The sequence below is a fragment of the Oreochromis niloticus genome, linkage group LG4, assembly GCF_001858045.2.
Source record: "Oreochromis niloticus isolate F11D_XX linkage group LG4, O_niloticus_UMD_NMBU, whole genome shotgun sequence".
Taxonomy (NCBI): domain Eukaryota; kingdom Metazoa; phylum Chordata; class Actinopteri; order Cichliformes; family Cichlidae; genus Oreochromis; species Oreochromis niloticus.
In genome coordinates, this window is record NC_031969.2 from 31,902,882 (window position 1) to 31,925,969 (window position 23,088).

At 44.5% G+C, this 23,088-nt stretch overlaps 1 protein-coding gene across 17 annotated transcripts in view; it reads left to right on the forward strand.

The window, feature by feature from the left end:
* The window catches only part of LOC100705667 (RNA binding fox-1 homolog 3), a 422,442-nt gene that overhangs the window by 372,705 nt on the left and 26,649 nt on the right, over window positions 1-23,088 (forward strand). For 16 of the 17 annotated variants that reach the window (XM_025906459.1, XM_025906468.1, XM_025906465.1 and 13 more), the window contains 5 exons: window positions 9,822-9,965; window positions 16,328-16,381; window positions 20,378-20,470; window positions 21,186-21,246; window positions 21,326-21,379. In XM_025906459.1, coding sequence (XP_025762244.1) covers window positions 9,822-9,965; window positions 16,328-16,381; window positions 20,378-20,470; window positions 21,186-21,246; window positions 21,326-21,379 — 406 coding nt within the window. The remainder of the gene's footprint in view (window positions 1-9,821; window positions 9,966-16,327; window positions 16,382-20,377; window positions 20,471-21,185; window positions 21,247-21,325; window positions 21,380-23,088) is intronic. The other variant, XM_005469079.4, reaches the window with a different exon arrangement.

Below are 23,088 nucleotides of genomic sequence, written 5' to 3' on the forward strand. Positions count from 1 at the left end.
ACCCCATGTTTGACAGAAGAATAGTACAGCGGCAGTAAATCAGAAGTCAAACCTAAGACATGGTCAAAACAAGATTGTAAAAATTGTTTAAAGCTTAAAAAACATCAGCCCAAACATCTCACAAATAATTAGGTCACTGGCAAGAAGTCAGCAGCATGACTGGATACATAAAAAGTATCCTAGAGAGGCTCAGTCTTTAGAAGGGAAGAAGGGGAAGATGATAATGTATCTCAGGAAAATACTGCAAAGAATTTGGCAATTTCGTTCTGTTATGTACCATAGATGATGAAAAGATTAAGAGCATCAAGAGAGATCTCTGTACGCAAGGGACGAGGCTGAAAACAATTTCATTTTCAATATTGTAATCTGCAATCTGCATTATAAACACATCTGATTCTGAGGTGCAAATCACTGCATGGGCTCAGGGGCACTTACAAAGACCGGCGTCAGTGAATACAGCGCGGTGCTGCGGCCATAAATCCCAAAAATCTACCATGCAGGGGAAACACGGTGATACTGTAACAGCAGCAGAAGAACATATTAACATCATATATCACACACACGTTATGTGCATTTGTGTGTGATAAATGATGTTCAGCTAACAACAGATTTGTTGATAACCAGACTGAATGAAAAAGATCTGCCTCCCTCAAACAATCAAATAACTTCTACGCTGGCTTCTTCTCTTTATTATAACGTGTGCTAAAGAGGTTCTTAGTGCAGGAGTTACATTTCCTTCATTACTGCCAGTGATTGTGATTGAATATTTCCCAAAGTTAGGAGTTTAAAGTGTACAAAGTAAGCTGCTATTGTGCAAACAAATGGGTTTTATTCAGCTGAAGCACACGTAACACTGAGTGGGTGTGTTGCTGTTAACAGTAAATGGATGGTTTGTACTAAGAAAACGATTTCATCTGTTGTATGAGCAGCTCATGGGCTCAGAAATGAAGCTAACTCACAACCCTAAAAGCTGCCGTTCTCCAAATGACCACTTGAGGCTGGCTCAAGAAATATATGCATAATAAAAGATGGAGCTAAGATTACCATAATTAGAAAACAGAACCAATTTGACCAAAATGAGTTCCTGAATCCATAAAATCTGCAGGCGAGTGTTCACAGAGGTCACGAGAGAAAGCAGCTTTCAGTAGATGTTAGTAGGTCTACATAGGCTTCAGTGTTAAAATACCCAACTTTAGACTTGTGGATATTTTCTCCTTTTCATCAACATGTTATGCTTTGCTCTTTAGGTCTGTCTAAGAAGTCTGCAGTCCAGTTTTAGTGTGAGGACTTCTAATATTAGTCTGTTATTTGGACCTATCAGCAACTGTGTGTGTTTGTTTGGCTAATACTGTTTTGGAAAGCAGATTGCTGACTAAACTTGCTTGCTTTAGCACAATACTATATTAATTTGTCCAGTTATCATAATATCTTCTTCTTCTTCTTAAAAAACAGTGTATTATCACTGCTACACCCATGTTTTTTATACTGTCTATGAGCTGAATGCACCAGAATCCTGTAATAACCAGTTCTGGCCACAGAGGTCACTGTTTCTACTGTTCAGAAAAAGCTGCATATTCTCACTTTAAGATGCAAATCTGGCCTATTTTTGTTATTGTAACATATTTGCATTTTTCAAAAGCCTTAATTAACTTTTTCTCTCTCTTATGTTTACATAAGTAGTATGTGAAATTTTTGGCCCCAACCCTCGTTACCCATTTTTTTAGGTCATTTTTCTTCCCCCTTTTTTTCAGACACTAATTTGAATGTTTCCTGCACCGCAGACACAAAAACGTCCCGTGTTATTAAAAGGTGAGGGTTAACAGTGAGAGTCGCACGGCTGCACATTCATGTGCAGCAGCAGCAGCAGCAGGCTTTGATGTTCAGGCCAAGCTCGGCGCCTGACGTTGGAGGTGAATTTGACTGAGAATGCGCTGCTAAAATGAAAGCGCATATCTGAAGAACCATTAGGGGGCTCCCAGAAAAACATGTCAACCTGAGCTGTTTTATTTATTTGCGTGAAGGAGATTTGACATGCTTTCGACATGAATGATTCAGGCTCTCTGAAAAGAGGACACGCCCTCCCCCACTTATCTTCTTCTCTGTCCGTTAAAGGAGCAAAAGAGAGAGATGCACTTTTCTCCAGCAGCCAAAACCAACAGCTGCTTAGTGAAATCAGCTAATTATCTGTAACTACACCCGGGCGTTTGAGATTTTTCTTTCGAACATAAGACACCGTCGTCTGTGCCAGGACATGATAATGCTCCTGTTTCCACTCCATCATGAGAGTGCATGCCTCTAAAGCGTTGGCACTCGAAGGAGAAAACAAACCTCTGGCAACGGATTGTGAGAGAAATTCTAAATGATATACTATACACTTCGTTCTTGTGCGCTTACATAAAATGCCTTGACCTGAGATTTACCTTCACAAGAGGTAGATGCAGATAAAAGGGAGAACGACTTAGCTTCCAACTTAAGAGACGCGTCTAGAAAGACGGATAATGCCGGCAGAGATGAAAAAAGCGGGACCTTCATACCTTCTTTTCTCCTTTAGTATGAAAACACCTGCTGCTAGAGGTCATTGTGAGGCCACAGCCCTGCTGAGAGGCATCGGGGTCGCTCGTGAAGAGCACCTTTAATAACTCGATTTTTCCCAGCCTCACAATTACGGCGCAGCCATGAATATTTGGGGGCAGAAAAGTGCTTATACAGCATAAGCAGGGCGATAGCACTGCACGGCGTATCATCATCGGCCTGTAATGTAGCGGTGTTTGATTTGAAGATTTGTGCGACGCACTCGGACCGCTCTGTGGTTATGCGCTGCACTTACAGTAATGGCTGGGACACGAGAATTTAAAGTGAGGAGAGACTTGGCAGGAGGTTTAGTCTCCTCCTCCTTCCCACCACTCCCCTCCGCTCTCTATCTCTCGCCGTCTCCACTCTCTCTCCATTTCGCATTTGATTTCATTTCATCTGTTCACCCGCTGTGAAGAGAGCCCAGAGATGGTGGCCATGGAGAGATGAGAGCTCGCCTCGTCTTCCTTCATGTTCTCCCCTTCTCGCGCGATCCCCGCGTTCCTCCATCTTCATTCTCTGCATCCACGCTCTCCTCACTTCCACCCATCTTTTCTCCGAGAGGACGGAGGGACGAGATTAGTGGGGTGTAAACAGAGAGTCTAATCCCCGGGGCCGGTGGGGTAGTGTCGCCCACCGCTGCGTTCCCCAGCTTTAATGACAGACCCAGCCTGTTTGCTGTGGGTGTCACAGACGGGCCCGGGCGCCTTTGATTAGGGCACCCTGCAGAAACACAGATTGAGGGAGCAGATCAGCTACTCGCTGCGAATCTCCCCCCTAAGTTCCTCCTCCCTTGACTCGACTCTGCTGCGCTCAGCTCCTCTACCCCACGATGATGCTTTACTCTGCACATCTTCTCGACTTAAAGACTTAAAAAGAGTCAAGAGAGAGAGAATTCAGTGAAACGTATGGATTCTGTGCGAATTCCCTGCAGAGAACGGAGAGCGTGTATGTTTTAATGAGGCACGGGGACTCTCTTCGTTCTTTCTCTCTGCTTCTGTGTCTCCAGTCCACCGTCTATACTGGGAAGGTGGCGTTGTCCAGAGTCAGACCTCTGGGACCTCGCTCTGTGCCGTGTTCAAACAAGCTGACTTGAAAGCAGTCGACTTGAGGAAGAGAGGCAGCCCCCAACTTTTCTCCAAATCCTTAGAGATGAGGGTAGCAGAGGGCTGCCAGGGAGCTCTGCTCGAGCAAAAAAAAAAAAAAACTGAGCTCGTTATCTGGCTCAGTTCAAATAGTCTGAGGTTTGGTTGAATTTCATGAGTAATCATTCTCTTTTCAGATAACAAATTAAGGCAGTGGCGTTAGGGCAGCACTCAATTCCAGATTTTTCACAGCCCGTGTCAGCGGCACGAAGACTTTCCAAAGGGTATTCTGGGGGACTGTGATAACATAGACGCACACACAAACACACAGGGGCATGCAGAAAACATGGGCGAGCACATGCAAACATTTATACAGCCATGCACGCACACACACTCATCTCTCACAAGCTGTGTTTAAGGGATCGAGACACCACCAGGGTGTAGCTTTCAGAGACACTGCTGATGGCAGCATGTAGGCCGCCATTAAAAGGGGATGACTGTGTTATCTGTAAGTGGGAGGAGTCGCTTACTTCCCCCTGGTGTAAATTCCCTTTTCAAAGATATCCTCAGTGTTCCCTAAAATAAATACTCTCCTGGATGGTTTAAAGGATGAGGATGCTGTTATTCTATTATTGTCAGCAAATGGGTGAATCCCACGAAAAGGCCAAAACTGACAGCACGATAGCCCGTCTCTCAAAACTTCCTGGCTGAACGCTCTCGAGACGCAACTCACAGAAACGCCGCTCACAAATATAGAGACTCTGTAATGTCCCGAAACATCTGGGTGCCGTAGTTTTTAGCAATCAGGAGATAAACAACGCATTTGTCGGGGACTATTTTCAGCTGTGCATTAATGCGCACTCGGGTCTCTAGTGAGTCTTTAGAGCAGCAAGACTTCCCAGCTACAGTACATAGTGTGTCCTTTATAATGAAGATGCACGTCAGCCGGTCCGACGGAGAGGTTCACTGGTGTGTTTTTAAAAGTTTTCAGAACAATAAGATGTGTCGAGTCACAGAAGTTGTAGAGTTGGTTCTGTAACGGCACGTTTGCGAGGGGGTGCATAACACCAACGCGACGCACGTTAGGCTGTAGGAGACGTGTCAGTTATGTCAGTCTAATTAATTGAGACCACGTGCAGAAATAACCTTTAAGAGAACGCAGATGTCATTTTAAAAATCTAAACAGGTTGAAATATGAGCATGTGTTGCCACCGAAATCATCGCCCAGTTTTCAGGTTTATCCCTCCAGACGGTGTCCAGAAAGTGGGCTTCCTCTCAGCTAATTAGAGGCACTGAACTGGACCTCTCGACTGCGTCTGTGCTGTTGTTGCCTTTTGGAGCATTTTAATGGAATTATCTGACAAATAATTTGGCCCGTTGTGTGGTTAATGCACCACCAGATGGTCCAAGAAGTCTGTGCTCCAATTTTGGTGACTATAGTGTTTTAGTACCCTTTTTTAGTTCGTTACTTAACACGCTAAAAGCAGATATCTCTGTCTGTGCGATGCACCTGTACAGTTAATGAATGCAGCTTGTCACATTAGCTCGCTAGCCTTCGCTGATAACTTGGCACTTCACCCGTGGGTCTAAATGTGGCTTCTGGCTCCAGAAAAGCGAGATGAAAGCGGCCAAAACACTAACGTCCGGGCTTAAAATGCAGAATCCATAACGTAGTGGGTGACATCACACCGGCAGCATCCGTCTTCTACATAAAGTGTGTGGTTTTCACACCGGCTGCCACGAGGGCATTACACTTGCGTCATCGATATTTTCCTTGGCCTCAAGTGCAGTGATACAGTTTGGATTAGCTGTCAAACCCGATGCAAGTGAGCCCAACTCTAAATGTAAAATTTATCCCCACTGATGCTTCTTACCAACCAAAACATACCTCAGAGCTGAAGTGGGCTTCTCAGCTTTGAGCTTTTGATTCTGCAGAGTTGGTTCAGAGAGGAGACTTTCATGTTTCTGAGCTTTATTAGTGCCGAAACGGCCTATCGCAAAAGACAATCTATTGGTCTCGGTGTTGCCGGCGTGCTGAAAATGACTCCTCCATCTCGGACTTGTTTATATGAATCGAAGGGAGAAGGTGGTGGGGGCTGATCCTCCACTCCACACTTAACTCCCTGCTCTCTCAGGTGATGGAAAGGTTATATTTGCAGCTTCTTTAGAAAAAGAAAACAAACGGCGAAGGACCGGAAAATAATGAATTAAACCTCTGGCATTATAATTCTTGAGAGCGAAGACTCAGAAACCCCCCACCCCAGCTCCTATTTAATCGGATGTAATCTACCTGCTTGGCAGCATTCCAATCAGATAGTTTCAATTATGCTCTTGTAATGCCACTCTGCGAGGAGGGGGAAAGTGCTGAGCAGAGCACTTTGCAGGCGATTTGCAAATAACAGCAAGGGAGTCTTTTAGAGAAATGACTGAACAGGAAGCCGGAGAGTTGCCGGAGTTGACAGCTCTCTCACTCTTAGGTTTGCTGGCTTTGGCGGTGACGGCATGTTTTGCATCCCGCCGCCTCCTCCCCGTGACAGCAGCTGTCGGGACAGTAAAGCGCCGCTGAAGGTGGCCTCCTATGGTAATACGGAAGTAATTATTTTCCACTGCTACACCAGCGTCTCACAACCAGGCAGGCAGGTCGGAGCCTCGGGAGCAACGTGCAGAGGCAGCCGTCGCGGATCGCGGTGACACTCGGAGCTATTGAGCTAGCAGGACGCGGTCCGAGGCGCTCGGGAGTCGGCGTTCAGTATTTGTGTTCTCCATATGTGTACTTGCCCCCGGTGTTGGTGCGCCGCTGGCCTGTCAGAGCGTCGAGCCAAAGTTAATCTGGATGTCTGCAAACACGCGACTGCGCCTGTCGTGATAAAAAGCCGGGCGGAGGAGCTGGAGGACAGAGGTGCTCAGTAGTCTGGCAACATACGCTAAAGGTCGATAGTGTCATGTGTGACCGATGAAACAGATTGACCCGTGGGGCTGTGGTACCTTGTCACCCTCCACGGTCCCGGCATCTGTCTGCAATGTGTCACCCCCGGGGCCCAACATGGCTACTCAGGCTATTAACCTCCAGCGCGCGAGGACACGGCAGAGTTAAGACCCGTCCAGCCGTCTCTCTCTGTCACAAATCCACTCCTTAGTAGCCGGCCGGCCGACCGAGTGCATTTCCCGCCCTCGTGTCCTCTATCACTTGTTAACCTCTGGTCCGAACAGCATCCAGAGCAGGCGGGACTTAGGAAGCCGCAGCCACGAGCGCGCCCTACCTGTACGGCTGCAGGGGAAGACAAAGCGGGACCTTGAATCAAACAACTGTCACTGCTAACAATGTATGTCACCATCTCGGAATGGGCCATAAAAACCAAATAAATGACGGCCATTACAGTGGAGATTGTGATTATGATAATGAGAATAATAAAGGCGATCATCATTACGATCATGATGATAATGATAATACTGTGATGATGAATTATAATGAATAAATCCCTACCCCATTTCCTAAATGGTGGGAAATGTATCACTACGAGAGGCCTGCAGCCATCTGACAGCCTCGGAGCGGCGTGAGGGTTATCGGTGTGTGCGTGCGTGTCATTTGAACCGCTTGTACTCTGGCTACAGCCTACTCTCTTTTCACGCCTGTATCAGTACAAGATTGCATCCGTGTATGTGACTTCCCAGTCAGAGTATAGTGTGTGTGTCATGCTCAGAGAGCACTTCCCAGGAGACCTGGCAGTTTACATATCACATTCAAACAGCTTTTGTTCTCAATATCTGCCACTTCCACTCTCTCATTGCTCATTCTCCCCTCTCCTCTCTCGCCGTTTCTTTATTTAGTCTCTTACCAGAGGCTCTGGCTCTAAATCAGCCTTCATTTTATTGTTATTTATTTTTTTTAATATGCTTGCTTTTGAGAAATGGACACTGTCCCTAACACACACACAAAATCACAGCATTTATCTTTTCTTGATGAGTGACCTCTTGTGGTCATGAGAGCAATTACTTTTCCTCTCTCAGAGACAAATAGGAATCATGCAGTGCAGCTTCACACTTTGGTAAAACTTTATTTGAAATTGTAGTGAATCGCTTGTAGTTCACTTCTTGTCGCTCACTAACAGTCGGCACTTTCCACAGTTGAAGTATTGAAATGCCAACACCTACGAAGCTGTGTGTGTGTGTGTGTGTGTGTAAGACCCTTTATTACCAGCATGTTTCATATGACGGCACTGCATGCAGACCCCCCTCATGTGTATCTCACCTGTTTAGCATGCACATCACTGACCAGAAGAACGAGATCATTCGTGTTTATTTTGCTTAATAAGAAGTTGCTTTTTTAAATAATATATACTTTAACAGCTCATGTTAAATGCCAGTTTGTGCTTTCTGGTGCAAATTAATAAACACAAGTTTGTTCATGTGCCCAGTTAGTGTGAGGTGATTAGTGTAGGTTTCCTGGTGCAGTGATATCGTACCACTGTCGCAACCCCAGGACGTCACTGCACCTCTGTTGTTTGGTGAACAGCTGGCACTTCTATTTATTTATGCTAAGCTAACCTGGATTCTGTTTAATGGCCAGCAGGAGGCGACTCACCTTTTGACAAAAAGATGTCAGACTTTACAGAATTGATGAGAAAATGCTGATTTGACTTGTGATTTATTATCTGCATAATTAACCCCTATTTTTTTTTTAAATGTCATTTCACAGCCTGATGGTCATTTTGTAAATGATGGCTCCATTTAGAGTAAAACAGAACATAAAGCAGAGTAGGCTTTAAAAGCAGGACTGAGCTATTCATTTTCCCAAGAGGCCGCATGAGAAATTGGGACTCTCGTGGAAGGCCACACCAATAAGCTGAACTCAGTTCTGCTCACTATTAATTTTCCCTCTTTACAAACTCATTGGTGTGACGCTCCACAAGAGTCCCAGTTTCTCATGTGGCCTCTTGGGAAAATAAATTTCCCAACCCTGCCTTAAAGCACGACTTTAAACACATCGGTGGGTTTGTTTCAGCTACATGCTAAACAAGCACAGTTAGAGAAACATCAAAGTCTTACCTTTCAAATCAGGCCTTACAGTTCTTCTATAAAGGGCTGTTTTTATTTAATCTGCCAAATCATTGAATATTCCACAGAAAGAGGATCCATCCTTAACCCTAAACAGGTTGCACGCATCCCAGTGGATGTCAACATTTCTAAATCTCAAACCAAATGTTTTAAAACAGGAATCCACTCAGAAATGGTTCATGTAAAAAAACAAAAAACAACAACAGCTACATCCATTTTTTATATACAGTCTATGCTTCTGGCCCCAGCTCAATACTTGCTGCTCATATACTGATGCTGTTTGTTACCATCTAAAACGAGTATTTTGTTAAGTTTAGTCAAAATGTTTAGTGGCTTAAGCTTTAACCACAGAGCGAGCACGTCAGAAACCACTCATTCGAACAATTTGCATAAAACACATTTTCATAAAACACTTACCGGCAACCTATTGACCAAACACGAAGATGGACTGATGTCAGAGCAGTGCATACGAAGTGAGGATAAGCTGCGCGGTTGACCAATGAGGTTTCGTTCATAGAAAATAAAACTGCCTCAAATACGAGGTCCATCTAAACAGACAAGCCACCAGCACCCTCGGTGAAATTCATCACGGGTGTCACAGAAAGAAACAAGTGGAATTTGTCACTGACATCAGACACGTCATTTATATAGAAATGTCAGCACAGCATTCGCATAATGATGGAAACAACAACGCTGAGGGCTTTGGGCCTCGCACTCTGATGGCTGTGTGCAAACGTCACCAATAATGTGTCTTTAGTCTAGACATGTCAGGGCTCTGTGGGATCTATATCCACGCCTTTTTGTCAGCGCCTTCAATCTTCCCTGTTGCTCAAGAGCTAAGTGCAAGAGATTAATAAGTAGATTTGTAATGCACAACCTCAGGTTTGACACTATAAGTCATAGGCTGTTTATCGCTTTGGCTTTCTCGCCTGATTGAAAAATAGCAGACGCTGAGGAAGTCAGTCAGCCAGGCCTCCCACCCCACCCCGTACCCTGCCACCCTCCTGTTTCACCCCCCCCTCCTCCTATACTTCATGACCAGGAGGTACAGTATACTGTAGCAGCTAATGAGCAGCTTGTGTCTTTCCTCTGTTTGTTTCCCTCTGGCAGACAGATGATGTGACGCAAACAGAGGGCTCTCAGCAGCTCCAGCTCCAGCACTCAGACTCTTCAGAGAAGCAGCAGCCCAAAAGGTTACATGTCTCCAACATTCCCTTCCGCTTCCGGGACCCTGACCTAAGGCAAATGTTTGGGGTGAGTACCTCGGAGAAAAATTTCAAAATATCACACCTTAGCTCTGCCGTTGCCTCGTTTCCATCCAGAACAGCCAGAACTTTGAATCCCAGGAGCTTTTTCCAAGGAACTGAAATGTTTTTGCTTTTTCCCCCAAATTACATAAATGACTTTCTGGCTGCTTTTATATTATTGTGGGGTTTATATTACTTAAACCGTATCTTCATTGTTACTGGGATGTGATCACGCACAATGAGCACACGGCGAGTGAAGAGATGAATTCTTGTTGTTTCTGGATTTCTTTTTAATTCAGTGGGAAGTGTAACTATTAAAGCAGAAAACCATGAACATCATTGTTCTGTTGGGCACCTTTGTAAACATGCTGCATGTTTATGCTGCAAGTCGCACCAAAATGATGGAGCCACGGTTACATTAGAAGTCTCTGCTCTGTGTTTGGGTCAAAGCTGCAGATCTGCATTTATTTCGGATGGCAGAGCCGAGCTGCAGTGCACACACACAAAGCAGAGCAGCCACATTAAACAGAATAAAGCCCCTCAGTTACATGCACGTGTAATATGGTAATTCTTCACTTTTCTGCACGTTTGCTTTGAAACAATCAGAAGATGCTGTTTTATTTTCCTGATGCATTTCTTTGTGTTCGCTAATGCTACGCTCCGTCATGCTCGACCACAGATGATGCGATGAGTCTTAATGTTACATGAAAAATCTGTGGAAAACTTATTTTTTTAATACTCTCGAATTTAATTACATTGTAATTAAATCTGAAGGTGTTTCATATTGTAAGTTAAAAATCCGACAGTGTTGATTATTAATTAATTATTAGTCTGATAAAGCCACTCTGAGCAAGCATGTGGCGACAGTGGGGAGGAAGAGACCTCCGGCAGAGCTGAGCTCAGGGCAGCTTTAGCTGTGACTGGTTGCGGGTTTCTGTTTTTCATGCTTTTGCCAAAACTGGGAGATACTAGATATAATAACTAGCAGGACACTTCCACCAATCAGAATGCTCAGTGTCCACTTGTCCAAGTAGGGCCATCTTTAAAAATATTTTCCCTGCAAACAAAACTAACCAAAAATCTGGCACTTGGAGAAGGTTCCTGTGGTGTAGTTGTGCCTTCTTATATTAGTGTACGTACTAATTATTGTTATGTGGAGAACGATCCTACAACAAAGCCTGAAGCTCACACGCTCACTCGGGTAACCAAACTGACAGCAAAGTTTCTGCAGAATATGTAAAAAACATTGTATTTGGATGTAAAGTTAAAGGTCAGCACTCAAGAATCTGACATGCTAGCAGTTGTTGTTCTTGAGCGGTCCCACCTCACCCTAATTAAAGAGCGCATCCTCTAAAGTCAGAGCAAATTATTATATCTTTATTAAAGTGAATATGAAGCTTCTGGGAAAACAATCTAAACCACACAACAGGACGCGTATTTAATGAGCAAAGCCAGCGCTTAAACTGTCATCTAGTTAATGCATTGATTACTACATTGTCAGAGGGGGGAGAAGAAGGAGTGTCTTCTGAGTTTTTGAAAGCAAACAGCTCAATCAGTCCCAATCAGGTGCTGAACTCATCGCTGCACTGCAGGTTGGGCACTGGGGAGAAGTTAGAGGAACCCAGTGCGGTAATGATTTTACTCTTCATCTTTGTCTGCTCTCCCCAAGAGCTGCGGCTCGCTTTGTCGGGCTTTTTTTAAGTTACCGTGTCCCCTGAACAACTCGTAATTTTAATCCTAAAATATGAGGAGAAATGCAAAGAAAATGGGGGGGAAACCGATTTAACTTTAATTTCTGTTTTGTTCTCGTATATCAGAGCGTATACATGGGGGGAGAAATGGGTAGTCTCCACAGGTCATTAAACAGTCTTATTTTCTAGAAGTTACACACAGAATGGTCAGCTGCTGACAAATGCAATGAGATTACATATCAACATACAAGAGGTCCACCACAGAAATTCTCTCTCTCCCTCTTTGTCTCTTTGCAATTAATGAGCCAATATATACAGTTCAACAGCTCACCCTTGTGTCTCACAAAAGCCTCGATACGAATTGAACCAAACATCCCCTATTCAATAACGATAATGGATCTGAATGGAGACGATTGCCAAAAATGTACTTTAAATGTTATGCGCTAATTGGACCATTAGAATCCAGAGGCGTTAATTCTCGTCGTTATGAAGACAACATCCAGCTGATGATATTAATTACTCGCGAGCCGTGGCTGTGGCTTTATAAATTGCAGACAACATGGCTGCGCGCTCGCTCTCTTTCTCTCTCTGATTGTTGGCTTTATTGTTCCCAGCTCTGGTGCAGGTCGTGTGGAATCCAAATCACCTCAGTAATTAGCTTGGAAGCTTTGTGTGCCTGACTGGCTCGTGCAGATATATGATACAGAATTGATCACAGCCCACCCAGTCCCCCTCAATCACCCTTCTCACCCACATTGCCCGTTCCCTCCTCTTACCTGCGCCTTCCTTTCATTCTTGGTGGTTGGCACACTAGAGAATTGTGGGATCAATTGTCTTGGGTCGAGCTTGGCGAGGCGATAGCTGGTCTGCTCCACCCTCTGACATGGCCTCCACAATGGGCCTTTGTGCGATCAGCACGTGCAAAGCCTCATCCCTCTAGCTCTAATGGCTTCTGGAGCGCCACCGGCTCAATACGCCATTACTGTTACGCATGAGTGAAGCCCACAGACACGCAGGCAGGAAAACAGAGGAGGGAGAGAGTGGAGGTGCCGCACGGCTGACTAGAGAAGGCGTCTACAGCAGAGCAAAGCCCCCACCAGGAGCCTCCATCTGCTCCCACACGGCACGGGGAAACGGTCTCCGCTGAGCGCTACGAAGGTTTCGACAACAGTAGGCAGCGTTTAAACGAGAAGGGAGGGCCTGAAATCCACCCTGACATCACAGGGTTAAGGGTGTGGAGAAACCTGTGAGCTTTTAACGAGGCGCTGAATGAAGGCCTCATTAGGGCAACCGCAGCGGACGTTAATCAGTAATTAGAAACTGTGATCTCTGAGAGTGAGTAAGTGTGGGGGAAATGAAAACACTCCAAGCGCGAGTGAGCTCTGCGCGGCGCCCATGCTGCGCTGCTTGAGGGTGCCCTCGTTTGTGTGACTGGGTTCTTCAGCAGTGCTTCTTGCAGCGAGTGTAAGGGCTCTCACAGCGCTCCCCAGAGCAATCAGGACCTCTGCACTCCCCCACCCACCACCACCACTCCGACTGTCACTGCGCCTGAGCATGCTCCACACGGCCACTCTGTTTGAATACACAGGGCGCCGTAGCGTAATTATAGGTTTCTGAAGAGCTTAAAGATATTCAGGCTAATCAAAGGTGGAGGCACAAGGGCCTCAATCTTGTTTGTTGCTTCCACACTTGGAAGCTTGAGGTCTAGTAAATATAGTCGATTATCACTTCATGCAGAGAAAAATCCTCCAAGTGCAAAAAGACAAAAACACTAGTGTTCTTCAAATACAGACGCTGTCTAGCCAGAGCTGTTTCAGAGTAGTGGTTTACAAAGAAAATAAATGGAAAAGCACACAAGAGTCAAGTTACAGCCCTGTTAATGAACATACAAGCACAACCTATGTTCTTAATGGTACAGTCACACTACCACAAAACCTTGGTGCAGTGTCATTCCCTTTGACATGGTTGCGTCAGCGGCACAGACCGTCTCTGACAGTTGTCGAGGTCGGTTGTCGTCATCAAATTCATGCATCAACACGCTGATAAAAATGCAATAAGACTCTGTCAGTCTGTTATCAGTTTGCGATTGAAGCTGGCCATTCAAGTTGGGAATTGACCCCAATTAACTGCTAACCTGAATGGGGTCAGGTTGGCAATTACATGCAATCAGTTTGTGATAATACGATGAATAAATTGGTGAAAACAGACGTTCACACTGAACAGAAATTCACAGTAACAACTTGCATTCAGTTCAGCCAGAACCTTGAAACAGAAACTCAGTGACGCAGCTGTCGGCAATCAGTCTTAGAGCGACCGCATACAGTCCAAGTCGTAATGCCCTAACCCTGACAGGATGCCTCGCACCGGTCAACCTGTGCCATCACCAATGTGAATAAAAGTGATTGCCCAGAAGTTAGGGGTGTTGCACGATCAGCCCCCCAACAAGGAGCTGTTTGCTGCAACTACTTGCCACATTTCCAATCCTATTTTTATTCTGGTCTGACCCGTAAATGTTTAGGGTGCACAACCTGAAACGTGGTAGCGTTGATGAAAACCCACCAACGAACAGCTTGGTTACGTAGCATGAGCTCCGTGATAGCGCTGAACTTATTCAGAAGCAGGCTTCCACACGGGTGCTTTGTTTACATAACACAGACAGGACAACAACACGACATTTACTAATCGTGTCTATGCACGACTCTCCAATCTAGCTCAACTCAACAAAAACGAAGTAGACTCCCCCTTGTGGCTGTGTTGAGTGTTGCACTTTAATTAGGAAGCAGAACACAAAACCAGCAAATAAAAAAATAACTGCGGATGTATTCAATCAGTCACTAATAGTTTTGCCCAATCACCGAACCCCATTATGTACTGAGGGCAGATTATATTTAATTTCAAAAGTCTGTTACCACTGAAAGCAAGTACAAAAAAATGCGAAACCAAATAAAAACATTCAAATGTCTCAAAAGTACGGGAATGATTTGCTCCAGTTAAGCCATAATTGAAACATAACGAGTTTGATAAATGAGATAAAACATGCAAACCCCCAGTATCATCATTCGATGCTTCTCTTAATGCTTTTTTATTTTCATACAGATATTGGATGGTTTTTCTAATCTATGGATGGATGCATGTAGCTGCAGCCTCCTAGATGACATCAGTCTCTCCCTTGTCCTCCCTCTGGAGACTCCTCCCATTGAAGCTATTGTTTATCGGGGCTGCTGATGCAGCTGTTTCTCCCTGTGTGTGTGTGTGTGTGTATGTGTGTGTGTGTGTATAAGAGATTGAGAGCAAGTAGGTGGGTGGGAATAGAAGTGCATGAGATCACTGGTGAGCAGCGAGCAGTCCCCAGCGCCATGTGGAAATCCACAAAGATGACTTCCTCTGAAACTAATTAATCGACGCCACAAGCCCATTACGCTCGGTTAAAACAATTAGCATCTGCACGTTGCGTGGGGGAAGCATTGTCTTCTCAGGCGAGAAAGGGGCATCACGCTGGGATATAAATGCCTGCGTGCGTGATCGAGCCAACGTTCCCCATTCGAATCAATGGAGCCGAGCGCCATATGAAGCAGATGTGCGTCTAGGATCTATAGAATTAGTTTCAACACGAGCAGACGCATAGGGGAGAGGACACGCCCTGTGGAAACAGAGGTGGATTTAAATGACAAAGCCTGTTTTTGGCTTGGTGACTTGGTGTGTTGAGCTTACTGCGTTCTTTGAAATGGGAGGAAACATACGTTTTCCCGCTAACCCATAAACGCTCATCTCCTGGAGTCCACTCCACTCACTCCAGCCAGATAATAGCCGGCTCCTCCTAACCCCTATTAGTGGCTCAGTCAAACGATCCATCCATTCCCATTGAGTGTCGACCACATGGAAAGGCCCATTTCTTCCCTGTTGTGCTGAAATGAAGGCGACGCGGACCGCTTGACAGGGTAATTACTTTTAATGAAATAATACAGCCATTGTAGACAGCAATTAAAAGTCGCTCTCACTCCACTCATTAGAGGAACTTACAGTTTACTTTCATTCCTCTGTTTTCTAATGATCCGAAGGCAGGCCTGTTAAAATCGAAAGGCTGCAGCGTGTTAACCCCCGGGGACCGGCCCTTAGGTCCTGTTGACTGTGAGAGCACACAAACAGAGAGAGGATGAGAGAGTAAAGAATAGAAGAGAGGGAGGCTCTATAAACGGAGAGAAAGGTAGAAATAATCAACTAAACTCTTCACAAGACTTGAAGGAGCAAGTTTCCCCGAGGTGATCACGGAGGTGTCGGGGTCCGCGTCTCAAGACGACATCAAAATACCGTCTGATGCCGCTCTTCTCTTTGTGTTGAAACAGGCGAGCAAACGTACATCATAAACACTGCCACGTAATAATCACAGATCAAGTACTTTTACGAATACTGTGATTTCATTTCGTAAAGTATCGATAGACGTGCAGAGACGCGTTGCAGCAGCAGCTACGAGTTCTCTTTTCAAACCACGCCAGCGAGCTTCAAGAAGTGTTTGCTGAGCTAACAAATGCAAATTGACCACCATTTCCTCACAAAAGTAACATTTCCATATTGCCTTAATGGTTTTTCTTTCTCCGGTCGTCGTCCTCATGAATTTAGTCAGCGAGGCTTTCTAACTCCATCTCTTCTCTGCTCTTCTCTTTTTCTTTTCTCTCTGCAGCAATTTGGAAAGATTTTAGATGTGGAGATTATCTTTAATGAGCGAGGATCCAAGGTAAGTGAACTAGAACGCCAGCTGCTTCATTACCATGTACTTCTTCTGTTTCCTAATGATGGCATTAGTGTAGTGTGTACATTGGCTGAGAGTAGTGGTCTCTAAGCCTGGTCCTGGAGAGCTGCATCCACTGCCTTCCTGTCTCTCTCTCCCTATTGTTTTTGTTGTTTGTTGCAGCTCTCACCCAAGTTGTGAATCATTAGCCCTGTCAATCAATTCATTATTGAGCTGTTTCACATTTCACTTAATCCAGCAACAGGCTGCAGGTCCTCCAGCATATGGAATTGAAACTGCTTGTTTAGAGACGGGGGTCCTCTTTGAAGCCCGGGCATTGATTGAAAAGGTCCTACATTATTCAGGTTTATCATTTTGTTTCAGACTGGATGAAAAACAAAGTTCTTTGTGATATTTACCAAATAAATGTAGTTTAGTTAAAATGAATTTGAAGGCTAATACCACGTTTATGAAAATACACGCCTGGAGAAGAACCTGCAGATCGAAACGCTGCCTCCAAGAGAATTGAATAATTAAACTGAAGCTTAAGATTGTGTAGACTTTTCCCCTTTTTTCTTACATCTATTACTTTTAACACACTTGTCCAACTTTGGGCAAAAAGAGCTTCATCTATTGGCCACGCGTTATTTTCAAGAAAGCGGTTGGGATGAGGATTGGCGGTATTTCTCGGCTCTTTGACTTCTGTGGCACTCGGGTCGCAGCTTGCTGGTTTGTGCCGAGGTTGAACGTCTTTAACAGAAGGATATACAAACTTTAAAAGAAAAAACCCCTCTGCTTTACACTGAGCTATTATCTTTTTTCTTTTTTTAATTTAATTTTAATGTATTCAGACATCCTCATTGAGATTAAAATCTGTTTTTCAAGGGAGAACAAAAACATTAACAAGAACACAATGAGCAGGCAGAAACAAAAGAACACCACAATAAACAAGGAATTAATAAAAACAGCAGCCAAAAAACATCAGATAATAAAGCTTTAGGAACTCTAAGGGGAACGTCGGTCTCCGGTTTGAGGTTAGTTTGCAGTACCTGAAACCTTTTTTACCAAGAGTACTGCATGGGAATGTTTAATTAGATTTAAGTGTGATAAATAATAAAACTGTGATGAAGGGTTTAATTGCTGGAGTGCTGATGGGCCCGCAGAACAATACTGAATATCTCGATTGTCTAAGACAGGCTGTGGAAGTTTGTGTTTACGAGTAGATTCTATATAAGAAACCTGGTTTGATGTTGAATATAAATCTTAAATTGAGCTCGAATTTCAAGCACAAAATGTTTTCATAGTGTGTGACTGCCTGTGCTTTATATATGTGTAAAAAGTGGTTAACATGCACAGTAGGCTTATAGGCTACATTAGCTAACTTAATGGTTGTAAGTTACATTAAAAATACTAAAATTCTTTGAAGCTTTTGCCCCAGATGACTTACAATACAATGATAGAAACGCTCCCCATTAGAAATATGTAGATTCAAGTTTATTGACAAATGGCTGGAGGATAGAGATTACTCTGTGGTTAAAGCCAGTGCCTAGATGCTTACACAGCACTGTGCTCTGTGTTTTGGGAAACTAGTAGAAGAATTTAAAAATTATACATTTTGTTTGTTTGTATTTCTTAAACACAACTTAATACTATAATTTTATCCTACTTTACATTTGTATAGTTACACATTAACAACCTTTGGATTTAATTTAACATGCTGACACCTGTGCATACTCAGCAAGTGCCATTTAAAGTCTAGGACAGGTAGAGTCACATGCCGAGGTGGAGAATGCCACACGGTTGGTTGGCATTTTAAAGTAGGCTGCAGTAATTGCAAAACATCATTAGAAGACTGAATCAGTGGCTCTGCGGGAACAAGGTTGGGGCATATATCACAGTATCATCAGCAAAGACGTTTATAGTGAGAGGAAATAAAGTACAAAACAACTGAAAAAGGCCACAAACTCGGGTCAAAATCCTTATTTAAGATATGTTTTTGAAAGGAAACATGACTTAAATGGAAGTAAAATACTACTGCTAGGGACTATTTTCAGCAGCGGACCTGGTGCTCAGGTGACAGTCTCCAGTAGCACAGCAGTGTATGTGTAAGCAGTGGCTACTTGCGGTGACTCTGTGGTGTATGTTTAATAATTCATGGACAGCAAAGGGATATACAGGGAAGCACGATAGTTTAGTTTTGTCTTTTTGTACAATTTGTCGACAAAGAAAAACGCAGAATGCAGACAGCAAGTGTTCTTAAAGGTCACCTGTACAGAAAATAAGAAATACTGCTTATAATTCAAGCTGCGCCTCCTTAAACAACATTGTGAACTTGCACACCTTGGATCATTTCTACATTTGTCTCAAAGATAATTTGTACTCGTAAACACACCAACCAGCCGCCAGAAAAATGGCCACAGCGTTGATGCGTTACTGCAGTATCAGTCTCCCAACCACGTAGCAGGACAGGTGAAGCCTGCGGAGGTGTGAGCAGCCGAGAGCTACTCATCCAGCTGTTCATTTAATAGAGTGTACTAAGCTCCACAGCTTTCCATTCATAAAGGCGACAGGCTCCCTGGCTGGGTGTTGAGGCATGAATGCTATTGATTCCCATTCATACCTGGGAGTACTTTGGGCTCGTATACAGGCGTGCAGGGAGCCCCGGAACCAGGCGACGCTGCTGCACTCAGCCCCTTCTGCCAGACAAGATTGAGCACCGGATAAACCGGTCTCCTCCGCCCGTAACAAGCATTTATTGTTTGTGCCCTACAAAGCCATTACCCATGATGCCTCTCTCCCTCTTGCACTCTGTGTGCTATATAATGAACCTACCAGGCCATTAATAAACAATCTATTTCCTATGAAGCTTTGGCAATTTGCATTCAATATGTTTGTCTCCTTTGAAAAATGGTGGCTCCACTCTGTGCTCTTGTAAGCTAATTATTTGTGCATGATAAAAAAAAGATAGAGGGGGTAACCACAGTCGGGTGAATGTCCAAAGGATTAATTTTGCCCTCAATTCCTTTTTTGAATTTATTTCTTTATCTCTCTTTCCCCAAGGACAGGTCGCGTGTTATTTATGCTAGAAATAGCAGCCCAGAGATCCTGCGTATGCATACAAGATCACTCCGCTCGCCATCTCTCACATGTATTACATCCTCAAGCAATTATCAGGCAGCGCCGGCCATGCTCTCTCTCCCTCAGCCTATACCTCTATAAGTATATATAGAAACCACAGGAATGGGACTTGTTTGGCCAGAATATCTTAACGCTTGTGCTATAGAGAGTCCAGTATCCCAGTCCACATAACTCAAGGAAGTGACAAACCCCCCAGGGGAGGCAGGCAGAGAGAGTGAGTTTGGAGAGGTTGGGTATATTTTGGTCAGGGTTTAAAGTCAATATTGGAGCTCTTCTCTATCACAGAGGAGCATATTTGCAATGACACCATTCACTTTTTTTCTTTTTTTTTGCATCAATGAGCCGGTGTAATTTCGCCTCCATAAAATGGCCCACCTATTAGTGCAGTGAATAAGAAATAGCCAGAGATCAAGTTAACGTGTCTGTTCAGAGAATTCATCCTCACTCCTTCTGCCGTTGCCCACGCCTTCAAAGGGAGACAGCGGCTGTGCCGCTCAAGTTGTGTAGATAATTATACGACTATTATGGCAGCCGCTGCTTCCTGACATTCACCCATGGCACCAGTGCTGTGCTGTTTAATTGGGTAAAGCAGGCAGGTTTGTTGGTGTTGTTGTGTGAGGTCATGTCACCGTTATCCTCTTCTCCTCGGATCTCTCTGTTTGCTGTTTCCTGACGCCTCACTAACTGCCTCTAATTAATCTGGCTGCTTACAACTCGACTCTGCTGCTCACCTACTCCTGTCTTCTCACCTCTCTCTCCCTTTTCTCCTCCCTTCCCTTTTCTTCCTCCTCTGTGTGTGTGTGTGCGTGTCCATCTTTTCCTTCTCCTTTTTCTCTCTACCAATGGCTAACGTGGTGCTCTCAGGGCTTTGGGTTTGTAACTTTTGAAACAAGCACAGATGCTGATCGTGCACGGGAGAAACTAAACGGTACAATCGTAGAGGGACGCAAAATAGAGGTGCTTTCATTTTTCCCTTTATTCTCATCTTCTCTTCTGCCTGCCTGCTGCCTTCTCAACTTACCCATAAACCTCTGCATAAGCATGCGGCTGCTTTGTCTGTGCGTGTGGTGCCTGAATGAATGTATGCATGCATAACGGTGCGTTTAAATCCTTCTCGGCAGAATGCGGGATCCATACATGTCAACCAGGACACACCAGTTGTCCATCATTACCTGACAAAGCAGATTGAATGCATGCCATCAGTCGTGCATTCCCCTATCGCCACCGTTTAGTGTTGCCTGCTCTAATTCTGTTTTTGTTTACGACGAGCCGAGCCCGCACTCGGCCGTTCTCATCAGGTCAATAGAAGAAAATCAAAGCACTGTCTGTGTTTTGCTTTTGGAATCCATTTGTTTATCCAACCAATTCTGAGGATGCTTTTTTTTTTTATTATTATTATTATTCATACCTGTGGGTAATTGGTGCATGCTTTCCCTCTCTTTCCAGTAATATAATCATCTGTAAGAAAATTGAAATGATGAATAAATTCATGAAAGGGCGAACCAAAACTCAATCACACTAAAGTGCTACAAACAAATTTACATAATCATTTATTTTATGAATCCGTCTTTATTCATCTTGGTTTGCTGCTCGCTTATAGCTCGCCGTGGATACGCGGATGGTAAATGTAAAGGTCAGTAATCACAGGCTTTGTGTTTGCTGCTTGGAACAGGTGAACAACGCGACAGCACGAGTGATGACAAACAAAAAAGTGGCCAACCCGTACACGAACGGTGAGTGGCAAACTAAACGATAAGAGTTCGCTCGTAGTCGTCGCTGTGAGTCAAGTTTTTCTTTCGGTCCTCTCGCCAGGCTGGAAGCTGAATCCAGTGGTCGGAGCTGTCTACGGTCCTGAACTGTATGCCGGTAAGAGCTGTTTTCAGTGTTTTTCTCTCCACCCCTCACTGTATGCATCGCACTGTACCCGAGGCCGCTATCAGCCACCGCCTGTCCCAGTCTGACCCCTGAATTTCTACAATCAGGTTCATCCTGAACCTACTGAACATGAAATTCCCCTCGAATCAAAGTGAATCGGAGAGCGGCTCAGATAAGCAGTGGATGATCCAAGCCTCTCTGAGTGGCTGAGGGAGCCTGAGCCATTGTTTGCGCGGTGTGCAACTGTAACGCTGAAAAAAAATGATTTCGAGAGCAAGCGCCCCTGCAACTGTTATCAGATTGTGGAGGCTGCTGCTGTGGATGGATTTGCCAAGTGCGCCAGATTGACTTTTACAGAGCTAACCGAATAAAGGAGATTGAGTGAGCGATATTGTTGGCACCTACCCTGTCGAAGGCCGCTATTCCTTCTGGTCTCAGTAATGGAGGAATGAGATGAGCTCAGTGGGGTTTTCCCTATCTCTCTCTGCCTCGACATGCCAGCTTTATTGCTGTATGTTATATGAACCCTTTGCATTTTAATGAGGGGGAAATGGTACTATTTCATTTGGAAGAAGTGCTGAGCACATCGCGCCACTTTAACGGCTTTCCTTTCTGCTCATTAGACTAAAATCTGTTCATTCCCCGGACAGCTTTACGGCGAACCTCTAAATAACTGTCCATGACAGAAAGCAGTCATCTATCATTTTTATTTCATCCCCAACCCCTCGCCCCTCCAAGCCTCCTCCCCGCCTCCCACTCACCACCTCCTCCTCCTCCCCCCACCAACATTCCTTTAGTTTCGACATCTTCTGCCGATAATTATTCACACACACAAACGTACGCTCGTCCCTCTTCTTCTTGCACGCTCAGGCACAAAAAACGTGGCGCCTTTTCTCTAAATTGAAAATCGGGACGTTAAGTAAGTCTCAGCTTACGTAAACAATAATTTCACTTGACCCATATCCACGCGCGACGCTAACACCTGCCCTGCTTCTCAGACCAAAGCACTCCAGCACACAGAAATAGATAACCTATGTAGAGCACAGACTCAAATACATGTCCCCTCTTCAATGCACACACTCTCCATTTTGCTCTCTCTCTCTCTCACTCACACACACACACACACACACACACTTCCCAAATCATCTCATAAATCAGAGGGAGTGTGGTCCACCACTCCAGGCAGGGGAAGCAGGAGGGGTTGGGTGATTTATTGGCTGCTAATTTTTCAAGTCGTCTTGACATGGCGCTGGAGTTTGCCAAGCCTAAACGACAACATATGCTTGCCAGCTGGGAAGATGGGAAACATAAATAAGAGATACATTTTTGAAACAAAACCTCCCTAATGAGCAGCAAAAGGCTGTTTTAACTCACTAAAAAACAAACTCTGACCAGCTTGTTGACTGTTGCGTTCCTCTTCAACTCTTCCTTTAAAAAATGGAAAAAAAAATGATGACCACATTCAGGACATTTTCCAAAATCATCACAGCTACAGTTAATATACTTTTGGTGGGAGTAAAATGGGATATAAAGGCGATTAATCACTGTTTATCAGTCCTCATTTCTGTGCAGGAGATCAGTGAAATTGGTAGCCATAAATCCTGGCTCAGTGACAGCGCACTTCGTCTCCATTCGTCCTGGCGCTACAGGTTTATTGTCCTCAAAACCCATTCAGGAGAATGACGGATGAGAGCCTCATA